Below are 24,337 nucleotides of genomic sequence, written 5' to 3'. Positions count from 1 at the left end.
TCACTGATACAGAATCAATAGACATACTAATCAAGGGCAGCAAGTATTGAGTGGGAGCGCCCACTGCCCATCAGTTATCCTTGCCTCAGGAGGTAGACAGCCACAACCCCTGAGAGGAGTAGCATCATCCATCAAAAGTTTGTGACACGGAGAGGGATGCTGAAGCATTTGGAGTACTGCCAATCTCAAAGAATAACCTTGAGGGCATTGTGGAGTATGTTCACTAATGATTGTTCGCCCCAAAGACAGAATTTTGCAGAAGAACTTTGTTTTATTGTCCTATGTGTCTGCTCTTGACTACAGAATATAGAATGGGTACAAGTTCAGGATACTGAGCACAGACACAACTTCACCCTTACTGTGCTGTGAAAAATTCAATGTGACTTCAGCCACACCAATAATGGGTTTTGGAAAGATTACTCACTAGGAACGAAATGAAGACGCCACCATTGTGGATTTAATTAAAGAAAAGGGAGAAATCCTTCACACCAATCACTGAATGACTAAATTAGAATGCACAGCATGTTCAATGGGCTACAACCTGGAAACTCCTGCTCCCACTGACTCACTATCAGGATTTCTTTATCAGATGTTGCCTAGTTCCTTCAAGATGAGTCAAAACAATTACCAACAGCACAGACTTGTTTGGTAATTTACAAAAAACTACCACCTTAAAAATGTCTTGGACTTTGGGTTTGCACTCGCTAAGATTTTGCACAATACTACAAAGAAAAATGCTATGTTCTCACGACTCGACCTTTGCATGTACATGTAATAAACTATTGACAACAACTGTTGAACGATTCTAATTCGTGCTTGAGCTCTGCAGTTATTACTGATTCAGACAGACACCAGGGGCGGCTGCTTTGACACGTTGAATGTCACTGGTTTAAGGTTGTTTAAGGTGTTCAAGTGCTACTCGAACCTCACTTTATCTGTTATTAGTGCTACAATGTACAATATTTTTTGAGCACTGAATAGCTTGTAAGTAGACCTTGAGTGGTTTTGTCAAAATGTAGTGTTTGCAATCCACTACACTTATTTGTAGTGTACTACATAAGAAACTGCTGTGCAGGGTTGAAGCTGTCTTTCACTTTTTTCATTTCTAGTTTTGGGCCACTCAAGGACAGAATTCCAAAACAAGATGAACACTATATACACATCTGACATATTATGGAATCATATTCAATAGGGCTGTCCTACTAGAGTCCAAAGGTTCTGCATACATGGAGCTACAGGTCTCTGTTTCTGGTCACCTGTAGAATGTAACCCAATGTAACTGCTTTGTTCTCCAACAACCCCTAAAAATACACCCATGCTCAACATACATGTATGGCTAGTCCAGGGGTTATCAGGGCTTTTTCACTTGAAATGACTCAGATGAGAGCGACGAGACTGAATCGAAAGAGTAAAACCAAAACAATAAGCTTGGGTATTAAATGAACAACAATCCCAAAAAAAAACAACGGTAAGATAAAAGAAACAATTGTAAAAAACAGTAATAAAAGATGAGAACAAAAAAGCTCTGTAGAATTGAAGGAAACTGTGAAGTGGGTACAATTCTCTGCGGTTTTGTCATTACAGGAGAAACTCATGCACACTTCATTTCATTTAAGTACGCCTAGCATGACAATGCAGTGTTTATTATCTTCTGGTACAGACACTAATCGAATTGATTTAATCTAATTCACCTCTTTGCTAGCTCAAATATCAGCTTACAAACAATCTCTATCTTTAGCTGCTTCCAAATGCTCACAGTACGACTTAGTTGACAAGTATTCATAGAGTAGCGACGCTGTAATGTCACTTGAATTGTATTAAATTAAACATGGAAATGAATCCTATAGAAATTCAGTAATTATTAAAATAAAGAAATGTGCTTTTGAGGCTTCATATCTCCCAAAATCCTGCCCGACACCCACCCACATGCTGTGCCACCCATGAGGGGTCCTGACCTGTAAGAACAGGCTTGGTCTCATGTCAGATCCAGAAAAGGAGCTCCTCTCGTCTTTGTTTGATTCCTGACACTGCCTGCCAGTCATGTAGTTAGATAAAGCAGGTTAATGGAGTCCATCTTTAAGTTAGCTGAGACTCATACTGGAAATAATGGCTGGCAGAGTCAGCTGCGGCTATCAGAAGCATTCTTCTCCCTCTGTCAAACAAGTTTGTGTTTTACAACTTGTGCGTCCAAAGTAACGATTTTTGACCCTCCCTTCAAAACACATGATACAGATCAAAAATGCATGCGTGGCCACCTTAAATAAAGGTTGTGTATTCTGGGTACTACGAAGCTTTTTCACAGTATACCTCAACTGTACTGTATTCTCTAATGTATTCAGCTCAATATATATTGGACCGGTGCAGGATCTATCTTATTGTGTCTCCTACAATGACTATGTAACACCAGTGGCCCCCACTCTCTATATGGACAATATATGTTTTGTTCTGTTTGCCCCAGGGGAGAGATTGTGAAGGTGTGTGCTGTGCAGGACTGACCAAAAGAGACAGTGCTCATCTTAACTTACTCAGCCAGATCGTACAGAAGCAAATACGCCACGGTACTTCTGAGACTTTGCATTTTACAGCACCACGTTTAGACTACTCACATGTTCAAGTATAAGAAGAATAAGCAATGTTTGTCATATTTTGTGACTATAAACCTTTGCCACTTCCTTTATCAGGCTTTGGCTACACAGACAATATTTGTTAGCATTTTGTGGGATAAAAAAACAAACGCTTGTCCTGTCCTTCAACAACAAACAAAAACAATCATTTTCTTGTTCTGTTTTTACATCAAAAACACATTTCTCTTAGGATTAGATGCAAATCACAAGAAATTCCCCCAATAAAGCAGAACTAACACATATTTTAACAATCCCATCCCTCCATGCTTCAAACAAATACACCCTCAGATGCTCTCTCCCTGCATTATGTCCCACTGGATCTAAAAGGAAAAACATCAATTACAGGAAATAAGAAAGTCTCAGGACAGTACAAAATTAGATCTAAGATTTGAGAATCTTTAAAAGTCTCGACTTTTGAACTTTCAGGTGTAGCAGATGTGCATTTTTATAGCTGCAGATGATGACTCCCATTCTGGCTCTTTGACAGCTGTAATTACCACTGGGCTTATTAGAGGTATGAATAGGCTCAAAGTCTGTCTAGTGTTAAAATCTCAGCCAAATTATGTATAAAACTAATTACCACCAAAAGGTCACAACCTTTACCGGAGAGAAATGTGATAGGTGCTGAAACACCACTTGCACATAAAGTGTGCACGGAGTGTATTTGGCTGAAAGTCCGAGTTTAAGGAGCAAAGTATCTCTGCCCCCCCTCCCTGATGGATAGAAAGAACCGAAGCACTTTATTTTCTTTAAATTTCTATGAAGAATTACATGACACTTTCCAGTAACACCAGATGACCTTTAAATTATTCGCTTGAACCTTCACCATTCAATCATGATGTGGAGTTAATTAAGCTACAACAAGAGTAATAAAGAAGATAGATGACACCCGGTCATACATGCACTTCCCCACTCTGACAACTGAAGGCTGGTAAGGTCAGAGCCTAACAATTGATCGAACTGTCATCTTATCAATGTGGAAATCCACCAGCAGAATCTGATTGTGGATTGAGTCGCCAAACAAATGGCCTGAGACATATTGGTGGCCTCGTCTCCAAACGCTAAACCTCAGAATCTAATCTGAGCCACCGATCACTCAGTAGCTGTTAATGCCATCATTTATGCCTGTCCGATACTGGCTCACACAGACAGCACTTATTGACTTCCTCCTGCTATAGGAATATGAAGCTCAGAGGCTGTCAGCTAGACTCATCCGTCAAACCATCTATGATGATAATGGTCGGAAATCACTTAAAAAAGAATCATTATAAACATTAATCTAAAGAACTGATAGTGCTGACATTGCACTTCGAAAGGTTCAATCTGTTTATAACCAATACCTAAATATCACTGAGAAACTGTATATATAAATCAGGTAAGTAGACACTGAAGTGCAGAGGTGGAAGGCACAGTTTTAAGTGTGTTACATTTAATTTACAGCTATGGTTGCAAGTTCCATTGCAGAGTATAGGGCTGCCACTAACAATTATTTTGATAATCGATTAATCTGTCGATTACTTTTTTGATTAATCAATTATTATCGGATAAAAAGACAAAAGCTACAATTGACCCTTTCCAGGAGTTTATTCATAAAACAACTTAATTTTCTTGTACAATGCTGTCTTTATATTTATTATAGACATCTGCAACTTAATTATGATGATAATTCTGGATTCAGATATCTACAATTTGATTCTGACTTGTCATAATTCAAGGTCAAGGTTAAATTCACCTCAATTTAACCCCTAACCCTTAAGTTTGAACCTGTCAGAACGGTGTTGTAGATGTCACAAACTTGAATCATGAAAAGTCTGAAATAAATTGTAGATATCTAAAAGTGGAATGAAAATGTATTTATAATTTATTATAATATAATGTAATATAATATAATAACAATTCAACAATTCTTAAAACTGAATTAATGATATTGTTGTGACATGTCAGAATGATGTTACATATCTTAAATAAAAAAAGTATTAATAGTCAAAACAAGTTTGAAGATATTTTAATTGTTCATTCTGGATAGTCAAACTTGTTTAAGAAAAGTTAAAGGCTGTCTGGGTGATGGGATGAGTGTCTGTCGCTCACAGCTGCACTGACCTGAATTCACGTCTGTATTTATGTCAAACTTAGCAATGCAACATCGTCCAGCAGGTTGTTTTTGTGCTTTAGAACAAAAGCACTCTGAAAATTAAGGTTTGTGTTTTGTTTCACTGCTTTGTGTTGGCTATCAGCGCTCTCTCTCTTCATTCATCATATAGGTCTCTCTCTCTCTCTCTCCTCTTGAGTCAGGGGAAGCAACAGTTGTTAAAAGTGTGTGAACACTTTACGTTTAAACCTCAAAGAAAACTTCTACAAAGCTGATTTCACATGAAACAGCAACACAACATTACTGTGATGTGAACATAAGGTTGTAAACGACCCTTCAGTAAACCGAGAGAAGAAGAAGAAGAAGAAGAAGAAGAAGAAGAAGAAGAAGAAGAAGAAGAATGGCTCCAACAGTTTTCTTTTCAGGTTCACACCAAAGTGATGTTGTGCTGCTGTTCCAAGTGAAGTCAGCTTGACACAGTTTGCAGCGAACAATCCAAGAAGGCTTTAATAAAAGGTGTTCTCCCACTTGTGACGACTTGTCACTGCTGCATCCTTAGCTGTGTTTGTGTCTGCCATTTACGGCGTCGTCACGTGACCAAAGCAAGGCACAGGATTGGCTGGTTTACTGCCCCTACCCCTGGAGAGGCTGCCACAGTGTGTGTCATGCATTATAAGAGACCTGACTAATCGATTACTAAATTAGTAACCAACTATTTTTATATTCGATTACAATCGATAAGCCCTATTGCAGAGACACATAAACATGCAATCAGCTGATTACAAGTGATGGACCACTTACAAGTAATGGTCAACTAACCAGAAGGTTGGTGGTCCGATCCCCGGCTCCTCCGTCCCTGACAGCTGTGCCAGCAGTGTGTGAGTGACGTATTTGAGAAAGTGCTGCACATAGATGCACTGTATGAATGTGTGTGTTAATGGCTGAGAGGTAAAAGTGGACTCTAAAACCCTTTGAGTAGTCATCAAAACTAGGAAAGTGCTATATAGTGTAAGTACAGACCATTTTCAATTCTAGATTAAACTACCCAGCAGCTCCATTTGGAGCAACTATAGGCTAATACCATAATGTAACACTCAAAGATTATGATCAAATGAATAATGAATAATTTTCACTTTAAATGCTTTGTACACTTTGCTTTGAATACTTCTCGATGTTTTCAGCCTCTTGGGGGAAGCAAAAAAAAAACTATAATCATCTTATGAAGTTGATTTGGCAAACATGTTCGCAGATTAAATATTTACATACCCTACCCTTCAGTCAGTCATATTTGTGTCCAATGTATGTAAGTCAATCTAATATTTACTCCTTTTTAAGCTCCAATTTGGATCTCCCCTCAGTCCTGAGGGAAATCTCTGGCTCTGAACTGACTCAAAGCTCCTCTAGCTTTACCAGCTAGCTGCTGACCCTGTCTGTGTGATGTCTGGTGGTGTTTATCTGGAAATGAGTTGCAGGACAAAAAACCTAAACAATGAGCCGAGGTACAATGCTCCTAAGATGGTGAACTTGGTATCAAACTGTTGCTTATTTACTAATGCAGCACTAACAGAGCAACATTGACGGTCATCTGGAGTCATTTTCTCTCTTTCAGCTCTGTTTTCCATCTCTACCAGTTCCTGAGGGATCTATCTGGCGCTCTGGTTGCTAAATGCTCCACCGTGTTCACCAGCTAGTTGCTAATTCTGTGCCTGTTGTTTAGTGCTGAGCCAGTTGTCTTCAATGCCTTTTGTGCTGGCTGTGGCTGAAAAACGACCCTGTGAGAGCAGTGAGAGTGACCCAAAGACTTGTTGGCTGGACAGCTGGACAATGAGCTGGAATACAATAAACAGCGCCATGAAGCCGAGGGCCAACAGATTCAGGTGGATGTTTTCTGTAGCTTTTTTCCACCTCTGATGTGGTGTAACTATAAAAAAGTACTGAACATTGTAGCTTCAAGTAAAAGAATAAATCTCTTACCACTGGCTCAGTAACAGAGTTCTATTATTTACCGTACGAGTTTCATTTTAATTGGATTTTTGTAGGATATATTTGATCTGCAGTGATGACTCAGATTAAAATCTAGTCACCACACACTGGGACTTAATAATTCCCCCAAAAAAGCAGAAGCCGCAATGTCATCCTGGAGAATAACTGGAAACCACCAATATTTGCCTACAGAGAGAAGATGGAAAAAATGTAAAAAAGACTCACATGCAAAGGTGAGACTGGCCTCTCGGCTCACGATGGTCCCAAAGGAGTTGGAGGCGAGGCACTGATACGTTCCAGCGTCCTGGTCCTTGTTGAGACGGTTGATTCTGAGGTTGCCTCCGGAGAGGCTGTAGTGAGATCCAGATTTGGGACTGATTTCTGTACCGTTCAGTTTCCACCTGAAGAAAAAGACATGATAAAAAATAAATAAGTGGAGAAACCCTCAGATGTAAATAAACAAATTAAACATTGTTCCGTGTAGACTGGGGCAATGGAAGTGTTCAAAAGAAGAAGAAGAAGAAGAAGAAGAAGAAGAAGAAGAAGAAGAAGAAGAAGAAAAAGAAGGTGACTTGTGCATTTTACTTTTTTTTTAACAGGAAAGAAAGAGAATGTGGAGAGGGCCCTGAAATCATGCCCTCCAGCTTAGTGTTAATTTAAGCAATGGTTAAACCTCCATGGTGCCAAGGACTTGACTCTCGGAGAATGGATAGCATTGCAGGCCATCCATCTTGGCAGGCCCCAGTCAAACCGCATAAACACACTGCTTAATCATGATGGTGCAACAATTAAAACAAATGCCTGCAACCATGCCTTCACACTTGTGCATTCCAGCCACATGATTATCGTTGGTGTTAGGGGTGATCAGCGAAGGGTATAATTCACTTAAAATGGCAACCGACTCTCCAATCTCTCCACACAGATGCACATTATTAGGAGGAAACACAGGTGGGAGGAAATCAGAAAAATGCTTTCAAGCCATAACTTATTTACAGCGAGTGAACACAAATGCTATGTTATTTGTTATCAAGGATGTACAACCATAAAAGCAATAAAAGGTACCGCAAAGATAAACAAGCACAAAAGTAGCGTTTTATACCCTATTTGAAAAATGGACAATGCATATTTGATTAGGGCCCGAGGTGATTCTGCAGTTGATTATTTCTTTATGGAGAAGTTGTGTATTTCCTTGTGCTTTGATTTTTTTCATTTTTTTTTATATTCACTCAATAATTTCAGCCTGAGCCAGAGAAAACAGCGTATTGTTTCAGTTGGAAAGGAAACGACTCTTTGATGTGAAAAAAAAGGGGCTTTGCTAAAGCCCTTTGGTACAGTAGACAGAAGTTGTGCAAAGCTGTTTTGTGCCCTGCTATCTTAACTCCCCCTTGCCGTGCCAATTTGGTGTCTTTGAGGCATAAGAAGACCCTTTTTGAATAAAACAGTGACATTGCTGTCGTGTTATCACTGTTGTATTTCCTTGCTATATTACACCTTTTATAGTATAATGCCATATACAGCAGACTCATTGGCCCATTTCGTTGCAGAAAATCCATGTTCGATGCCGCGACCACTGTTTTTGGTGCCGGATCATCACATAATACGCAAGTAGGAGCTGATTACATGAAAAACAATGTCAGACTGTGTTGCTTACCCGCCTACCCACAGACTGAAGCGTCTCAGCAGCAGCAGGGTATTTGTGGGTTGGATGCTGCAGCACTCACAACCTGCCTCTACAGACTTTTTTTTTTCTTTTAATAGACAAAATGTGGAGCACAATGGTCTTTCATGGCCTTTCTCCAGTTCAGTCATAAGTAAGTGCACACTCTCTGGAGCCTTATTGCTACACACAATAGAGAAGAGCCTGAGGGGGGGTGGATGGGGGTGGTGGCGGCTGTCGTCTCACAGGGCTACAGCAGCGATTCATTTTCAGCTGAAACAAACAAAAATCAAAATTTTCAACAGTACTTTACGGCCAAGGAGCATCTTGGACTTGAATGGAAAAAGGCAGAGTGGGCCGGAGAGAGGAGGGGGGCTCCAAACGTCACTTCCCGACTAAGAAAGTGGCTTTTTCCTTTCTAAAAAAGGATCCCATCAATAATAAACGCAGCCTTTTCACAGTCGTAATTGCCCCGCCAAACTCTGAAAACCCCAAATTCAAAATGGTTTAATCAGGTGACAGCATGAAAACATTGTTGTAAAAAGGTTTTCTCTGACAGTTGTTGATTCGCTGCTTTATCTGAGCCGTACCCTGAAAAGTTAATTGAGCCCGCACACTTTTTTGATGTATTGAGTCGGTAATCACGTCCCGCACAGAAAAGGAAGAAGAATTACCCCAGCTGGAGGAAGACATTCAGAATCCCTAAATGCGCCACATTGTTCATGTGTGTGGGGTTGTTAAACATAGTGGTACTTTAAGATAATTACCCACCCAGTGCTGCAATTTCTCTTTGGTGACAAATTGAATTCCCTCAGACAACTCTTGGTGCTTTAAGCCAATTAGATAACAACTTTAAAGCAGCTAAGTGACAGATATTCAAATGTCTGTGAAACGCTCTAACAGCAGATAAATTGAGACTGGTGCGGGAACAGAGACAGAACGAGCTTTGGATTCCAAAAATCGTCCATTTCCGCGCATTGGAGCAACAGATTCCATCAAACACATGTAAACGAGATTATTTAATAATTCTATTTACAGTGATTTATGCTGGCAAGCAGGCCAGAACAGCAGTTCCATTTGTTAGGCACATGCTTTATGCAATCATGTAACAACAGGCCGCGTACACAGTGGCATAATACCACACCATCTGGTTTATGAGGCTGTGATTGTTAGGCGGTCTGCTCCTTTTCTTAAGCCTGGTGATTTAATGTATTAATAAAAATACTGGTTTGGGTTTTTACGCGTTTGCCCCCGACCCCGGCTAGTTACAGTAAAGGTTCTGGGTTCAGTTAAGTTTAACACCATTCCTGTTACTGTTTCCTTCTGAACTGTTTGTCCCATGAGCCCAGAGACTCCATTTGTGTTGGCAAACAGGTTCATAAGGCTGAATATCAGAGGTGGTGACAGTCAAATGCTTCACGAGAAAAGAGGCTTCATTTGTGCGTAACCAATTTCAGTCATTTTTTAAGTTGGTGAAACAAATTGCTTTTTTCAGTGTAAGAATAGTTGTTTCTACTGAATGGACAAACGACAACACACTAAGGGATTGTTTCTGCAGGTCCACACTGAACCTGTGGAGTTTTTCAACTAAATCCATGTTAGTCATTGCTTTGCCCACAGTCTTTACAGTGGTCTCTTTGTATACTGTTATCAAATGTGGCTTCTCCCCGACCTCTTCTTACATTTATTTACATCATAGATATTGTGTTTGCTTTATTTATGACCAGATTACAAGTATATACTTCTTTTCTATTTCCATACAATATGTCTATGTGTTATTGCCCGTGCAAAGAGGGAGAGAGGAGGATGGAGAGGAGAGAGAGCATGAACCAGGTAAGACAGTGGACAGGTAGTCAAGACCACATCAGCCATGTAAGCTACTGTTTCCCCTACAGTCTTGGACATCAGCAGTGGACATCACAATGATTTTACAATTCTAAGAAGTGTAATGATGTACTGTCAACAAATGTGGATTCTCCCCAACCACTTCTTACATATATCTACATTAAAAATGCTCTGTTTGTTTGCTTCATTTATTATCACGGTATATGTTGTTTTGTAGCTCCGTTATCGTTATGTGTTATTGTCAAAGAGGCCAAGAGGAGGATGGAGAGGAGAGAGTGAGCAGGAAGAACCAGGTTAGTCAAAATTGTTATTGTTATATATATTATTATGTCTGTGGACTTCATTCTAAACATCATATCTTCATCAACACTTTCCTAGTTAACAACATATGCTATTTGTTTCTGTTCGAAATTCAAGGAGAAAGAGAAGACCATGGAGAGTCTCTGACAGATGAGAGGGAGACGGCAGACGAGAGAGACAAAGAGACAGAAAGACAGCTGGACACCAGCCACCAAGCTGCAGCAGAGAGGGCTCCAGATGACTTATTTGATTTAGGGGATAAGGACACGGTCCAAAAGAGTTACAGCTGTCTAAGTAGCCACACAATCAGGTTGGTACCCAAAACAGAGACTTCCAACAAAAACAGTGTTTATTTGTTTGTGCTGTTTGTTAGCCATGGAATTTGTAGTGCTTACTTTGCTCATGACAAGACTTGTATGATATAAAACCAACATAGGAAGTTGTTAACAAGGTTAAAAACTTGATTTTCACAGGAGGACTTGAACTGGCATGCACATAACATAACAGCCATCTGAAGGTTATCAGCCTCTGATTTCCCCTGGCCTGTTTTTGTGAACCCCGCACTGTATGCATGGTGAGATGCGTGTTGATCTTAGAATTGTCCCTGTCCAAAGGTCTTTCTTTCCGAGGTGTGTAAACACCAACCAGCCCCCGTTTAAGTAAACCATGACGCCACATTTCGACACAGAGCCTAAGTACAGAATGTCTAAAAACGTAACCTTTATGCTGAATCTTTATCAGTTATCCAATGAAAGCTAGACACATAGGTGATAGCTTTTAAAGAGAGATTTCACTTCTAATAACATTCTTTGAGGCCCATACTGAATTATTGAACACATATCACACTAAACTCTTGAAAGAGGCTTTGGCTGCAACTGCTTCTCTTTGACTTGATGTCAGATTGCATCGATGACGATGATGCTACTCGCAGCAGGTTTTTCAGGTTGGGGTCAGTCAGTGCTGAGTGGAGCTGAATCTTTGTAAGAGTCAGTTTGAAAAGAGGTGCTCTGAGCAGCTGGTTGCCCCAAACAGAGACTTCAGTGCGCGTCTCCTCAGGATGGGAAATCCTTGGGACGTGCGTACAGTTCATAGAGCTCGAGCAGAGGGAGGTTGTTGTTCTTCCCTTTGAGCTTGCTGTTGCTTTGCAGCATGATTATTTCATGTTAAGGTTTGTCAGGCACAACAGCTGGCTCCACGTTATACAACTTAATCAACACTTTCAGTTCCTTTTATTCATTTTTCATAACCTGAAACCTCTCGCCAAATGCCTGAATGAGTTTTGCAAACTCACCAGCATATTCAGAGGTCATAGGAGGCTTTTGTTCTTGCAGAATAAGAAAGTGCAGTGTTTGCACACAATGCTCAGTCTTACTTTGTCCAGAGCAAGCAGCTCTGCAGCGGCAACAAGACACTTACCCTTTGCAAATTCTCTTTGTGAATGAAGTTTCCGCTTCTTAGCTTTTAGCTTGCTCACCATAAAACTTGCCTGTGTAACATTGTCTCTGTCTGAATGTGACCGCAACAAGCAGAGGATTTAAGCTCATTGTTAAAATAGTCACCCAAAATGTATGTGGGCACAATTTTACTGTCAGTAACTACTATTCTACTGTGTTATGTATTTTCATTTATCACATAAAATTGCTGAAATTTTTGGGGATTGCTGAGTTGTTTTTTTTCTCCATCCATCCCTCTATTATCTGTACTGTTTATCCTCTTGAGGGTCGCGGGGGGAGCGGACAATGTCCCAGCTGACATTGAGCGAGAGGTGGGGGACACCTTGGACAGGTCCCCTGTGTATCACAGGGTCATCATTAAGAGAAAAACAACCATTCACTCTCACGTTCAAACCTACAGTCAATTCAGTCTTCATTCAACCTAATCCCCAATCTACATGTCTTTGGACTGCGGGAAGACGCTTGACAAAACCCACGAGGACACAGGGACAACATGCAAACTCCAGTCAGAAGCTGCTTTCAGACATGCACTGATCTCCGCAGTTCCTCAGTATTTTCTCCGGAGGAGGAACATGTGTGAACGCAAATGTCCAAGTGAGATGCTCTGCAGTTTCCACTGACTTTCACCACCTGGCCTCCAAGTATAATGTCTGTAGAAATATCTCCTGGTGAAAAATGGTGACAGACACGTAGAAGACACCGACGGAGATGTCAAGAGAGGTTGTGGTGATAAGACCTGATACCGGTGTCTGTTTTTTTTTTAAGAAGATCAGGTGATCTCCGCGGCGTAGTTAATACGTCACTTCCTGCCTCTGTCGGCTGCACCCGGCTGCTCCACCTCTCACCTGAATAATGCAGAGGATCTGGTGCTGTTGTGAACGCGTCTGTGCAGAAAACCTCCCGTTGTGTTGTGCATGTGTGAAAGGAAAAGTCTGAGTAAACTTCACAGCCAATTCTCCAGATTTTACCCGCAGGTCATATCTGAAAACAGCTACAAAGACCCGGTCCAAACCGGGATTTGAACCGGAACCTTTTTGCCATTTTCTTGGGGGCCTGATCCAATTGACTCACAGGACGATTTTGGCCCGGAGGCCAGAGTTTGCTTTAAGAGTTTCTGCATCTTCAAATGACAGTATCAAAATGAATCCAATCAGAAAACAAAAAATTGCTAACAGTCTCAAAGTTTTTTCACAGTGTGAGCACTTTTAAATCGACACCCAGGTGTATTTGTGTTTCAGTTTGTTGTGTACTTTTGAAGAGCATTCTTTGCTGGCTGACAATCCACCGCGTGTGTCTGCCTCTAATTGGATAAGTGATCCAGCTTCAACGATGGGCTGTAGTTTCCGCACATTCTGTAAATCACACTGATGAAGCTCGTGTTGCTGAGTTGTACTTTTCACATTTGTCACCTTATTTTTAACGGGCACTCATGAGAGCAGCATCAGTCTTTTCATGTGACTCTTGCAAGAACACAAATAAGCAGATTTGCCAAAAATGTGGAACTATTCCTCTGACACCGTTGTGCAGAATTAGACTGCTTATTGGTTTGGGGATGTTGTGTGTCAAAACACCCTAAAGAGGAAAAGTCTGCTGATGCATGTTGGTTTATACAGCTTCAGTATAAACGTAAAAAAAAGTCCATATTTATTATAGGATTTTTAACAAGCCACTTCAGTGCCTGGAATTGATATTTTCATGCAACCTCCCAATTTTCCACTTGTTAAAGTGTAAAAAAAATCCCCTATGTTTTCCCTTATCTGGGTTCAGCGCAGACAATATCCCTGCTGGTGACATTTAATGTAAACACTGCAGCTCAAGCTGTCACAGTTCACTGCTGTGCGATGTGCAATTAGTAAACTTTTGAACGTGACTTAGCCGTTGCAAACAAGGCGTCAGCTGCTCTCCCAGGACCGCACAGCGACCTTGACAGGAAACAGCAATTTAGGTCATCCTCTGAACTGGCCCAATCCCAAGTATTAAATGTACCGATCCTTTCAAATCTTACTCCAGCAATTTCAGTCAGCAAATACGATTGATTTTAACTTTTACTCGCCAGAAATGCCACCACACAACACCACACCCTTTCAATAGACTAATGGTCCATGAGAGAGAGGAGGAATAAAAAAAAAAAAAGAAAAAAGGACAAAACAACTGCTCTTTGAACTCTGCGGGAGGAAATAAAAGGAAAGATGTTGGAGCAAGGTGCATGCAGAGCTTAGCATGCATTCCCAGACTACACACAGACAAGACACGATTCTAGCAGGGACTTGAAGAGAAAATCCACCAGGAAATAGAATTCATGTAATAGATTCCTATGATCCTGATCAGCTCAGGCTTGACTTGTGGGGATGAACAAGTCTTTTCTAAAGCTAGAGACAACGGAGCCAAGACTCTTGTTAATGCATAAGGAGACAAATCCTGGGGCGGTTACATCCGGGATGAATGGAAGAGTGAATCTGAGGACGCCATTACAATACCCAGGGTTACAGAATATAGACACGTCTCCGCTTTGTAACTGTTCGGACAACAATGAATTGGGACTCACATTTGGAATTAAAAGCCCTAAATACATCTGAGACAAAAACTGTCTCTATCTCTCTTTATTATGATTATTATTATTATTATTATTATTATTATTAATATCTGAGTGTCAGGGAGGCAGCTTCAGGCTCTGTCAGATTAGAAACTTGCCGGTTTCTAGATTTAGAACAGAAGTGTCATGCAGAGTGTGTGGATTAAACCGTCAGATCAGAGGAGCTATACGTGATCTCTGTTACGGTTCATCGTGTCGGCTCGCGACGGAACAACGAGAAAGCTGCAAATCCATAATTCTGTAATTACCTCGTATTTTGACTGTGCTATCAAGAGTCACACTGATGAAACATTCCTAAAGATTGTGAAGCTTGTAGACAACACTTTACTTATTTTAAGACCTCTTAAAGAATACTGGTTTGATGAGTCTTCATCATAAAATGGGGATAAAATAGCAGGGAGATTTTCATACTTGCTTCTCAAACAGTGAATCTGTGCAGCATGTTCATGTGTATCCCAGAGAGAGAATATCTTGAAATACAAAGACAATAGATATAGTCAGTGTTCCAGAAAGGACAAATCCATGGTGATTGGATATTTCATGCCCAATACTGTCAGAAATATTACTGATGTAGAGCAAAACAAAATAATAATTTTTCATGGATTGTGTCACTCCTGTGTTATTTCTGTTTGTGATGAACATTTCCTCAGCTTGGTGTCACTGTCATGTTATGGGAGTCAATGATTGACATGTGTATTAAACCGGATCTGCTTTTTATGCTTATTTTTGCTGACAGTTTGATGAATATGTATCACAAAGTCAATCTGCATTAGCTGCTGGCAGTTCCTGTTTGCAAGCTGATGTGCTGACAACAATCAACTGAATTACTTGTGATACTGAAAAAACTGTTAAATGATGGTGACCCAAGATCCACTATACAATTAAATGCTTTAATATCAAAATATTTTCTTAGTTTGTCACTCAATACATTTCACCTCAGCTCAGAAGTCCATAGTTTCCCAAAAAGATGCACAGCTTCAGAAACAGATGTAAAGAAATGATGAGAGATCTAAGAAAACCCCAAGATAGCTGGGCAGTGTAGAACATTATAAATGTTTCACTTTTTTAGAAAACGTAAAAAGGTAAATTCCTCAATTTGTTGGGGACTATTTTCAGCTTCAGATTAATACACATTCAGTGCTCTTCTACCATTTTTCAGCAGCGGGACTGCATATTTGTGACTTAAATAAACTACAGTGGCCATGTTCATTTACTCTGGTGCAACTGTGTGGCTCACTGATGACTGTTCAGTAGTTTTACTGAACACTGGTTCTTCATGGCAAAGATAAAATATTTAATGGGAGTATACCTCCACCAAATTTGATTTGCTATTACTAAAAGAATTACTGCACTGATTTCCAACATTTGGAGGAGGGGTGGGGCATAACCCAATGAAGAGCCCATTACACTGTGAAGCAGATCCAGATAATTGGATATTTTGTCACTTTCTTTAACATAGATAGTTACAATGTACAATAGAATAATTACAATATATATTTATTGAGTGATTTGTGTAGATATCAGCAGTGTATGTATGGAAAGCTCCCATTTGAAAGACTGAAGACAACTTTTAACATGTCACTCACATGCTATCGGTGCAGATAAATGTGAGGTCGCAGTAGCCAAGTGTGAAGCGTCACTTATTGGCTGAGTCATTAAAAAGTTCACTACAGGATTTATGGGTAGTGCAGAGTTTTCTCCATTGGCATTCAGAGCTGCCAAAAAGCGACACTGTTGAAGAAAAGAGGGGGCATTTGCAAGTGATAGGGTTGTTTGAGTCTGAAGGATGTTGACATCGTCAGCTGTATTAGAGCAAGCAGAATCAGTGGAGAGGAGAAATGTAGAGAGGGAGGGAGAGGGGGGGGAACAGATGCAGCGCTGCAGTCGCACGCTCACCGGTACATGGGAGGTGGGCTTCCCTGGGCTTCGCAGCTGAACACCACCTCCCTGTTCCTCTCCAGCGTTTCCACAGGATACACGATGCTGCCGGGCTGCTTGCTGAAGGCGGGACTCTGCAGGACACTGGTCTCTGTAGGATGACAAGCAAAGACAACACAGCTGAGCACAAACCCAAGACAAAGAGCACGTTTGTGAAACAGCCAATTAGTCAGCGGCAGAGATTGGGTGAGGCTGTTTCCAAGAGCAAAACCACAAGCAGACACAACATATCAATTTAAATGGCCTGTCATGACGCCACAGCACCGAGGCTGCCGACTGATTTAAAGCGAGACGTGTCTTCACCACCTATTTAGGCGGTAATTGGATATAGAGCCTGATTTGTGTTGAACAACTGTCTGGACAAACGCTTTCATTTACTTCTGTCAAGCTGCTTTTATTTGCGCATTTATATATTTATTTATTTGCCCAGCCATGGTGGGATTATGTGTCCAGGCAGAGGTGTAATCAGTTGGTTTCATGTGGTTAGAGCTGTTTGTTGTAAATGACACATCACAGGTCTCAGTTACTCCATTAAAGCAGCCAATAACACGGTGTGCTCGTCGTGCATGGTACGAGGGAAGCTTATGAGACGAGGAACAAGCAACAGCTTATCACTGTTCAATTCTTTTGTTATTCTTTTAAGATAAAAAAAACAGAGAAAGTCAATGCTACATGAATTCACTTTTCATGTGAAGGAGCCCAGTTTTTTGTGTTGACAGTTGTATCCCATTGGATTTTCTGTAGCAAATGTGAAATCTAAACCAAAACTATGTTTGTACTGTTCACGTCAGCCTATCAGTCAGGTTTAAGGGAATATTGTCACAACCTCCCCTTTGGATACCGAGATAAGGCTTGAAAAGTGTTTTTGCTGAATATTTGGATTATTCCAGGAGACATTTGTTACCTCTGCCAAGCAGGTTATGTTGTCACCTGTTGGTTGGTTTTGTTTGTGAGCAAAATGATGCCAAAAATACTGGATGGATTGACTGAAACTTAGTAGAAAGCTGTGCTGTGGATCAGGAAGGACAGCAGTACTGATGGTACAGTAGTCAAAGGAGTTTCAGGGGAAAAAAACATCATCATTGTCACAATACAACAAAGCTACAGATATAATGCAGACTTAAACAATGGTGCACGTGTCAGAACATACAGGCATAAAGACAGAACAGCAAAATGTTTATGTCATCTAACAAAATAAAATCACAATGTGGGAGGCTACAGGTTCATCGAGTTTGTCAAGTGTGAGGTAGATTGTGGTGCTGTGTGTGAGGTGTCATCAGGGGACGTATTTATGCACTCTATGCACTGCAGGTATTAATACTGTGTGCGAGATGGAGGATTAACACGATATGCAAAGGGAACAAGAGAAAAAGGAAGAATCAGATAATATAATCTGAGACGCTAATGAAAGAAAAGGGGACGATGTCCAATAAACCACAGTCAACTCTGGTGTTTATATTAAAAAAATCAAAATCAAAAGTTGCACAGTTAAGTTGCACTTATATGGCACTTACATGTAGCACTTTGTACTTTGGCTTTTTTAATACTTGATTCTTGCTGTTCTGGGTTTGTACCCTCATGGTTAAATGCACCTATTTTAAGTCGATTTGGATGAAAGCGTCAGCTAAATGAAATGTAAAAAAATATTCTTTATGGTTCAACTGTGCACACTGCAGACAAACTTTTACAAAGGAATAAAATGAAATATGAATTCAATGTGACAATATGTTTGAATATTAGAAATATGATTTGGTCCTGTCTTGTGGTTCAGCAGGCCAGATATTCTTGGAGTCTAGATTATCCAAATTATAACTATATAACAATATTAAATTAGTGACAGGTGGTGTATGATTCAGCTGTGAAATGAGGGGATCAGATATTAATTAGTGAGATCATGAGGAACAGAGAAGGTCTCAACCTATTGTAGACTATAGGAAAAAACCTGCCGTCTGACTGTACAGTGGATAATCAGCTCTATAGTCTTCACCCAGGCTGTGACGTACAGAGTCATGGTCTGAAAGTATGTGTCTGGATTTTCTTTGCTATTTTTATTCAAGAGCGTGGCCTTTCATTTCCCCAGCATTATTTCTTCATTTCACGTTCAGATTTGGTGAAGCCTCTCCCTCAAAACCCTGCCCTGTCTCTCAAACAGCTCCTGCTCGTGTGCAGATTGGCTCTGCTCCCGCTCCAAACGGTTAGTCTGCACTCAGACGCACCGTTTTTACACAAACGCATCTGTACTTCAGTTTGATTCCTTCCTCTCGTGCCCAGGCTGCTTCTGTGCGCTCGCTCCCGCTCTCAGATTTCTGCTCTCACTTTTGGATGTTTGTGAAATGACCCAGTCAAAATTTCGCAACCGATACAAATCCAGGTATAATGTTTACCACTGAAATCATTGCTGCCTCTTTGTGGATGTGGTCACTTTCCTTCGTACAGCGCTCCCTGCAGGTGGCTGTAGCATGGACTCAAGTGAGTATCTTATTAAAATGGTGCAGCTTACAACATGGTTCATCCATAATAAATAGTATGCCTTGCTTTCATGTCTCGATTACACTTAATTATGCAAACACTGCGACTTGGCAACTAACAACCAAATGAGCGCCAACATGTTATCTGCATTTCCGTGTTTATGAATTGGAAAATTACCAACAGTAAAAGTACCTTTGAATATGAATCCAATTGTTTCAGTTAATGCTACAGTGAGATCAAAGGAGATGATGATACACGTGCAGCTGCTCATCTCTTCTCTGGGCTTGTTAGGACTATGTCGAATAAAACATGTAAGATATGAACATGCAGCTTCATGCTATTCATGAGTTAGGGCCGCACGGTGACCTCACTCCATTTGTTTCAATAACATGCGGGATTTACATAAATTATGTAACATGAAACTCCATTTACATCGATCAGCCACAACATTAAAACCGGTAACTGATTTTAATGTTGAGGCTGATGACTTGAAGCCGGATGATGACATTAATATATTATTACCAGGAAGCCCTCTAAGTATCCCTGATTGTCCAAGTGATGCAGAACTGTCGTCGTGGAGCTTCTCTTGTGAGAGTGGAGCAGAACCTCAGGTTGTATTAAAGTATCAAATTGTTCATTTTATTAATTACAATAGGAAAAAGGTTATTACAATAATATGCTGATCTATTACTACGTCTGCCAAGGAAGTTATATTTGTTAGCAGATTTACCCAATAAAAAGAGACCATAACATTTTGGTGCGGATCCGGATCCAGTAATAAGTAAGAAAAATATCTCAGGGATCTTGATGAAAATCAATCAGGTGTGTTCAGGAGACCGATATGTATGCAATTTGGTGCAGATCAAAATTTAAATGCGGATCTAGTGAATTGAAATGTTTTGTCCACTTGTGTTTGTTTGATAGTTTTAGCAGGATGATGCAAAAACTACGGATGGAGCCACGAAACATACTGAGATCTTGATGAAACAAAATCTGGCATATTCAGCCGCCGGATATTTCTGTGTGTGTAATTTGGTTTTGGCTGAATTGCAGGAGTGTTGGGCATTGGTGGAGGGATGTGCTCTCATAGTACCACTCTAGTTTGTTTGTTTATTAGAAAGGTGATGTAAAAACTACTGGACAAATTATCAAAGGAACTTAGTGGAAGGATTGGGTATAGTTCAGGGAGGAACCTTTCAAGTGTTGGTGCAGATCCAGATTAGGAGGCAGATCCAGGATTTTTTTTTAACAATACGAGATAGGTGTTTTTTTTTTTGATTTCCGTTGAACTCATGGACCTTGAACAAATAAAATTGGGCATATTTAAGGGACTTATATTTATGTGTGTGCAATTTGGTGCACATCCAAATAAAAATCAAGAGACTTTAAATCTGGTTTCATAAGGGGACTGTTGGGCCTTGGCAGGGGAATGCACTCTATATAATTCTAGTTGCACTTTTGCAGTAAAGTCTATAAAAAAAATCCCTTTAGAGAAACACCCAACATTTAAACATCTCATCTCCTCCAGCATCTTTAAAACCTGAGTTTAATCCTACACCTCACACACCTGTGTAAACCTTGGACTGCAGAACAGCTCCTGGTCTTAGAAACCAGATATCGGTAGCCTCAGGATGAAAGCTTCTAATGATTAAGTTGACCCCGTGACCCTTTATATAACACCAGTCTCATCTGAATTTCCTATTGACAAAGGCTTTGGTGCTTGACAAGCTCCCTCAACATCTAATGATAGGATTCCTATGAAATTTGCAGTTGATATTTAAGTCCCCCCTCAGGGAGGAAACCTCCCATTAAGATCCTCTGACCTTTTCTTTATCACCTCCATCAGACTAAAACTTCGACCTGCACACACCCGTTAAACTAAACACCAATCGGACGATCCTGCAAAACCTCGTTACAGGGTCTTTACTGATGCCTGGCAGTGGTGGATTCTACCTCCATGATGTGATTGCAACCATTTATTTTGTCTTCACACCAGAGGTGGCAGACCTATGCATAGCTGTACAGAACGGCATGTACAGGGTAATGCATAATTCAATAGGCAATTCAAGGAAATGTCTCCCTGCACACATCACATTTTAAAACAACAGGGTATGTTTCCAATCCCTACGTAGAATTCAAACAGATTTTAGTTCGGGGGTAGACTATTCTTTTTTAAGTAAAACTGCACACAGGAGTTAAATGTCTCACCTCTGACCTTCAATCTGCAAAAGTCTGGAGAGTGATATCTGCCTACCACTTCCACTAACGTCTGTCTGTATTTGGGTTGAATATCTCACGAAACGTTCATCTTATCCACCTCACACTTGGCATTTTGTATTTATAATGACAGAGGGAAGTGCAGTGGTAAGTTTTGTGCGATGTTGACACACGTTACTTTCAATATTAATCAAAATTGAATAAACAGGCGACTAGCGCTCTGTAGCAGTCAATGGGGGCAGAACAGTGTTGCTATGTCCTCTGATAAACTACAGCAGTGGTCACCAACTGGGTCAAAATGGCCACCAGATCATTTTGATTATTTTATATTTTATTTCACCATATGTGACTGACAAACATTCACGGATGCTGCAGGTGCTGATCTTCGTCATGGCAACAACATTCATATAATCACTTCCTGTTTGTCAAATTGTCTTCGAAGTAAAAGCACAATGTCCGTTTTGTTGCTGAAATGCTTTATATCAAGCAGAATTACAAAGCTTTTATTTTGAAAAGTTGTGAAGTAGGGTCTGAAGATTGTGTCACTTGCTTAAGAGACCACTGAAATAGCTGATATTTAATGTAAAAAAAATATCAGCAGCTCTCTAAATCATTCAAACTTATATAAAAGCCACACACGTGACAGGGAATGAAGCACAATCAGTTTCAAAACATTGACTATAAAGTATTCATTGCAGATAAACCAGGGAGGATGAACGCAAAGTTTTCTAACTTCACGCCTTTATTGTAGAAGTGTTTGAGGAGGACTCACTAATGATAAGGAATAATTCTGAAGTAGCTCTGGAGCTTTAACACAGGACAAGAGAAAAGGCAGATTTAGAACGGGCACTGCACTAGTTGTAACAAAAACAAGTTTGCAATGCACATTGTAATTTTAAGCAGATCATTTATATTTTAAATTGTGATGATGACTACAAGTGCTCGGTGTAGAAAGAGCAGAATGCTGCTTAGTTTTACTCAGAGAAGCCTTTCCGCCATTTACCAACATCCCTTTCAAAAAGAGGATTTAAAACAATACAGCGACACGCTCGCTCATCTTTCTCCCTTCTAATTATTTCTGGCATGAGTGAGTTGTTTCCCGATCATCCACTAGAAATCACTCAGGTCCTTCAAGGACACGATGAGCCTTATCTGGCAAACAACTTCTCAATATTTTGGCTACAAACAGCCTAGTGTATCTGCTGTAACCTCGTATATTCTTGGGCAAAATAAATTGCCTGTGTGTTCATTGCCAACAGGCAACACTGCTCCATTTGCAGCAGGAAGATAATACTGACTGTCCCACAACAGCCAGCGTACGGTTGTGTAGAATAGTCTTTTTTTGGGACTGCAATTTAGAGCGAGTCAAGAGCTTTTCTACTATGATGCACTTAACAAACCATGTTGTGTATCTGCCATCAACTGGAATTACAAGAATAATTTAAACCTTAAGAAGTAGGAAAAGGCAGGGAATGTTGCATTTTTATAATGTTTCTCTGTAATATCTGTTGTTACTCACTAATACATGAATGAATGTGGAAGTGAGGTCCAAAATGAATAAATAAATAAATATAAATATAAAAAAAGAAATGCAGCTGTGAAAACCCCCCGGCAAGCGACAATGTCTCCATTAATCCACACCTGTCAGAATAAAACACAATGCTTTGTGTCAGCTGATAAAGTGACTGAAATTTCACATCACTCAATTTTATATCCCGTGAAGATTAATATGTTTATTACTCATAAATCATCAGAGCTATTTTCAGTGGTACTGGTGTGAAACTATCTGTGAAATCATCTGCACAGATATGGCAGCAGCACTGCTTTTTGTGGTTATTTGCCAAATTGAAAACGTCATGCGCTAAATAAACAAATGCAGTATATATATCCTCATACACATGCAGTTTTTTACCATTACACACATTTATCTTAATCCAGCAGTCCTATTGGGCATTATCCTCCCTATTGCTCTCGTTGGTGCCATGCCATGCCTCACGGAGTAACAGCAGTAAATATGCTGGCTGTATACACTGTGGGGATACAATGCACCTACTATCTGTTTGGTTCCCAAAAATCTGCTTTTGGATTCAATTTAGAAATGGGTGTGGCTTTTAATGGAAGTTAAAAAATCGATTCTTACCTTCTTAAATCTGAAAAGAGCCTCTCTCATGTCATTGTGCATGTGTTTTTGATATGATACTATCTCATCCAAGGAGAACAGTGCAAGTCAAGTAGTGACCTAGAATGACCTGTTTACGTTGAATTGACACAGTATGACAGGAGCAACAAAGACATTTTAGAGGTGTTATTTTAGCGTTAAAAAAGTCCATGCAGGGAGGAGTTCAGCGTGAAGTGGCAGCCACTTTCAACATTCAACGTTCATTGTGTTTACATGCTATTATACATATTAACATGAAACAGATACCCCTCTCATGCATCTCACAAACTCTTGCTTTGTTTGCTGTCAGACCGCTGCACACTCACTCTCTTTGTCTCTCTCTCAACTTTGCCTGTTCACACAGTCAGTCTGGCACTGCGTTACATTGGAGCTACAAAATATAAGGTTTGTACAATGTGTGTGCAGCTAACCCTAGCTTCGTTCCAGTTCTTTGTGAACACAACTTACGGTTTATCACGTCCTAGTGCTGAGCAGGGCAGAACTGGGTCAGCATTGAAAACCTAACCCTGCGTTTCTCTATTGTTCAGGTACTGTTACCAGGCCTCCCAGTCGGCCTCGCACACCTGCGTCAGGCTGTGCCCTCTCTCACTGCTGCAGCCCGATTCATCTGCATGTGACTCTGTGGGAGAACAGGTCTTCCCACAGCACCAGGTTACTGCCACAGGGGATACCTCCAGTGCTCTGGAAATTGGCTGTTGCCTACGTTATGGTGACATTCAGGGATTTTTAAATTTTAAATGGGATGAAAAAATATGTACAGAAGGAGCAGTCTTTGATCTCGTCACTCGTCACTTTTACTTCTGCCGCTCTGAGAATTCTCTCTCTCATTTAAATGTGTTGCGTTCGACTTCTGAAACATTAACAAGGTGCAAAAATCTCTGTGTCAGTGACTTCATTTCACAGAGGAAAAACTTTGTTTTGCAAACTATCCACTTTAGTGTGGACGAGGCATCAGCCCTCTCATCTCAACTATCAACTCTCCGGTTTCG

The 24,337-nt window shown here is 40.3% G+C and overlaps 1 protein-coding gene across 1 annotated transcript in view; it reads right to left on the bottom strand.

Annotated features, from left to right (window-relative positions):
- cntn4 (contactin 4) overlaps window positions 1-24,337 on the bottom strand; it is a 152,640-nt gene that overhangs the window by 85,571 nt on the left and 42,732 nt on the right. Inside the window, exons 3-4 of the mRNA XM_035153379.2 lie at window positions 16,442-16,574; window positions 6,922-7,097 (exon numbers count right to left, since the gene is read on the bottom strand). Of these exons, the coding sequence (XP_035009270.1) occupies window positions 6,922-7,097; window positions 16,442-16,574 (309 nt within the window). The remainder of the gene's footprint in view (window positions 1-6,921; window positions 7,098-16,441; window positions 16,575-24,337) is intronic.

The sequence above is a fragment of the Hippoglossus stenolepis genome, chromosome 3, assembly GCF_022539355.2.
Source record: "Hippoglossus stenolepis isolate QCI-W04-F060 chromosome 3, HSTE1.2, whole genome shotgun sequence".
Taxonomy (NCBI): Eukaryota; Metazoa; Chordata; class Actinopteri; order Pleuronectiformes; family Pleuronectidae; genus Hippoglossus; species Hippoglossus stenolepis.
Note: the sequence above shows the minus strand (reverse complement) of the source record. Positions and strands in the feature narration are given on the sequence as shown.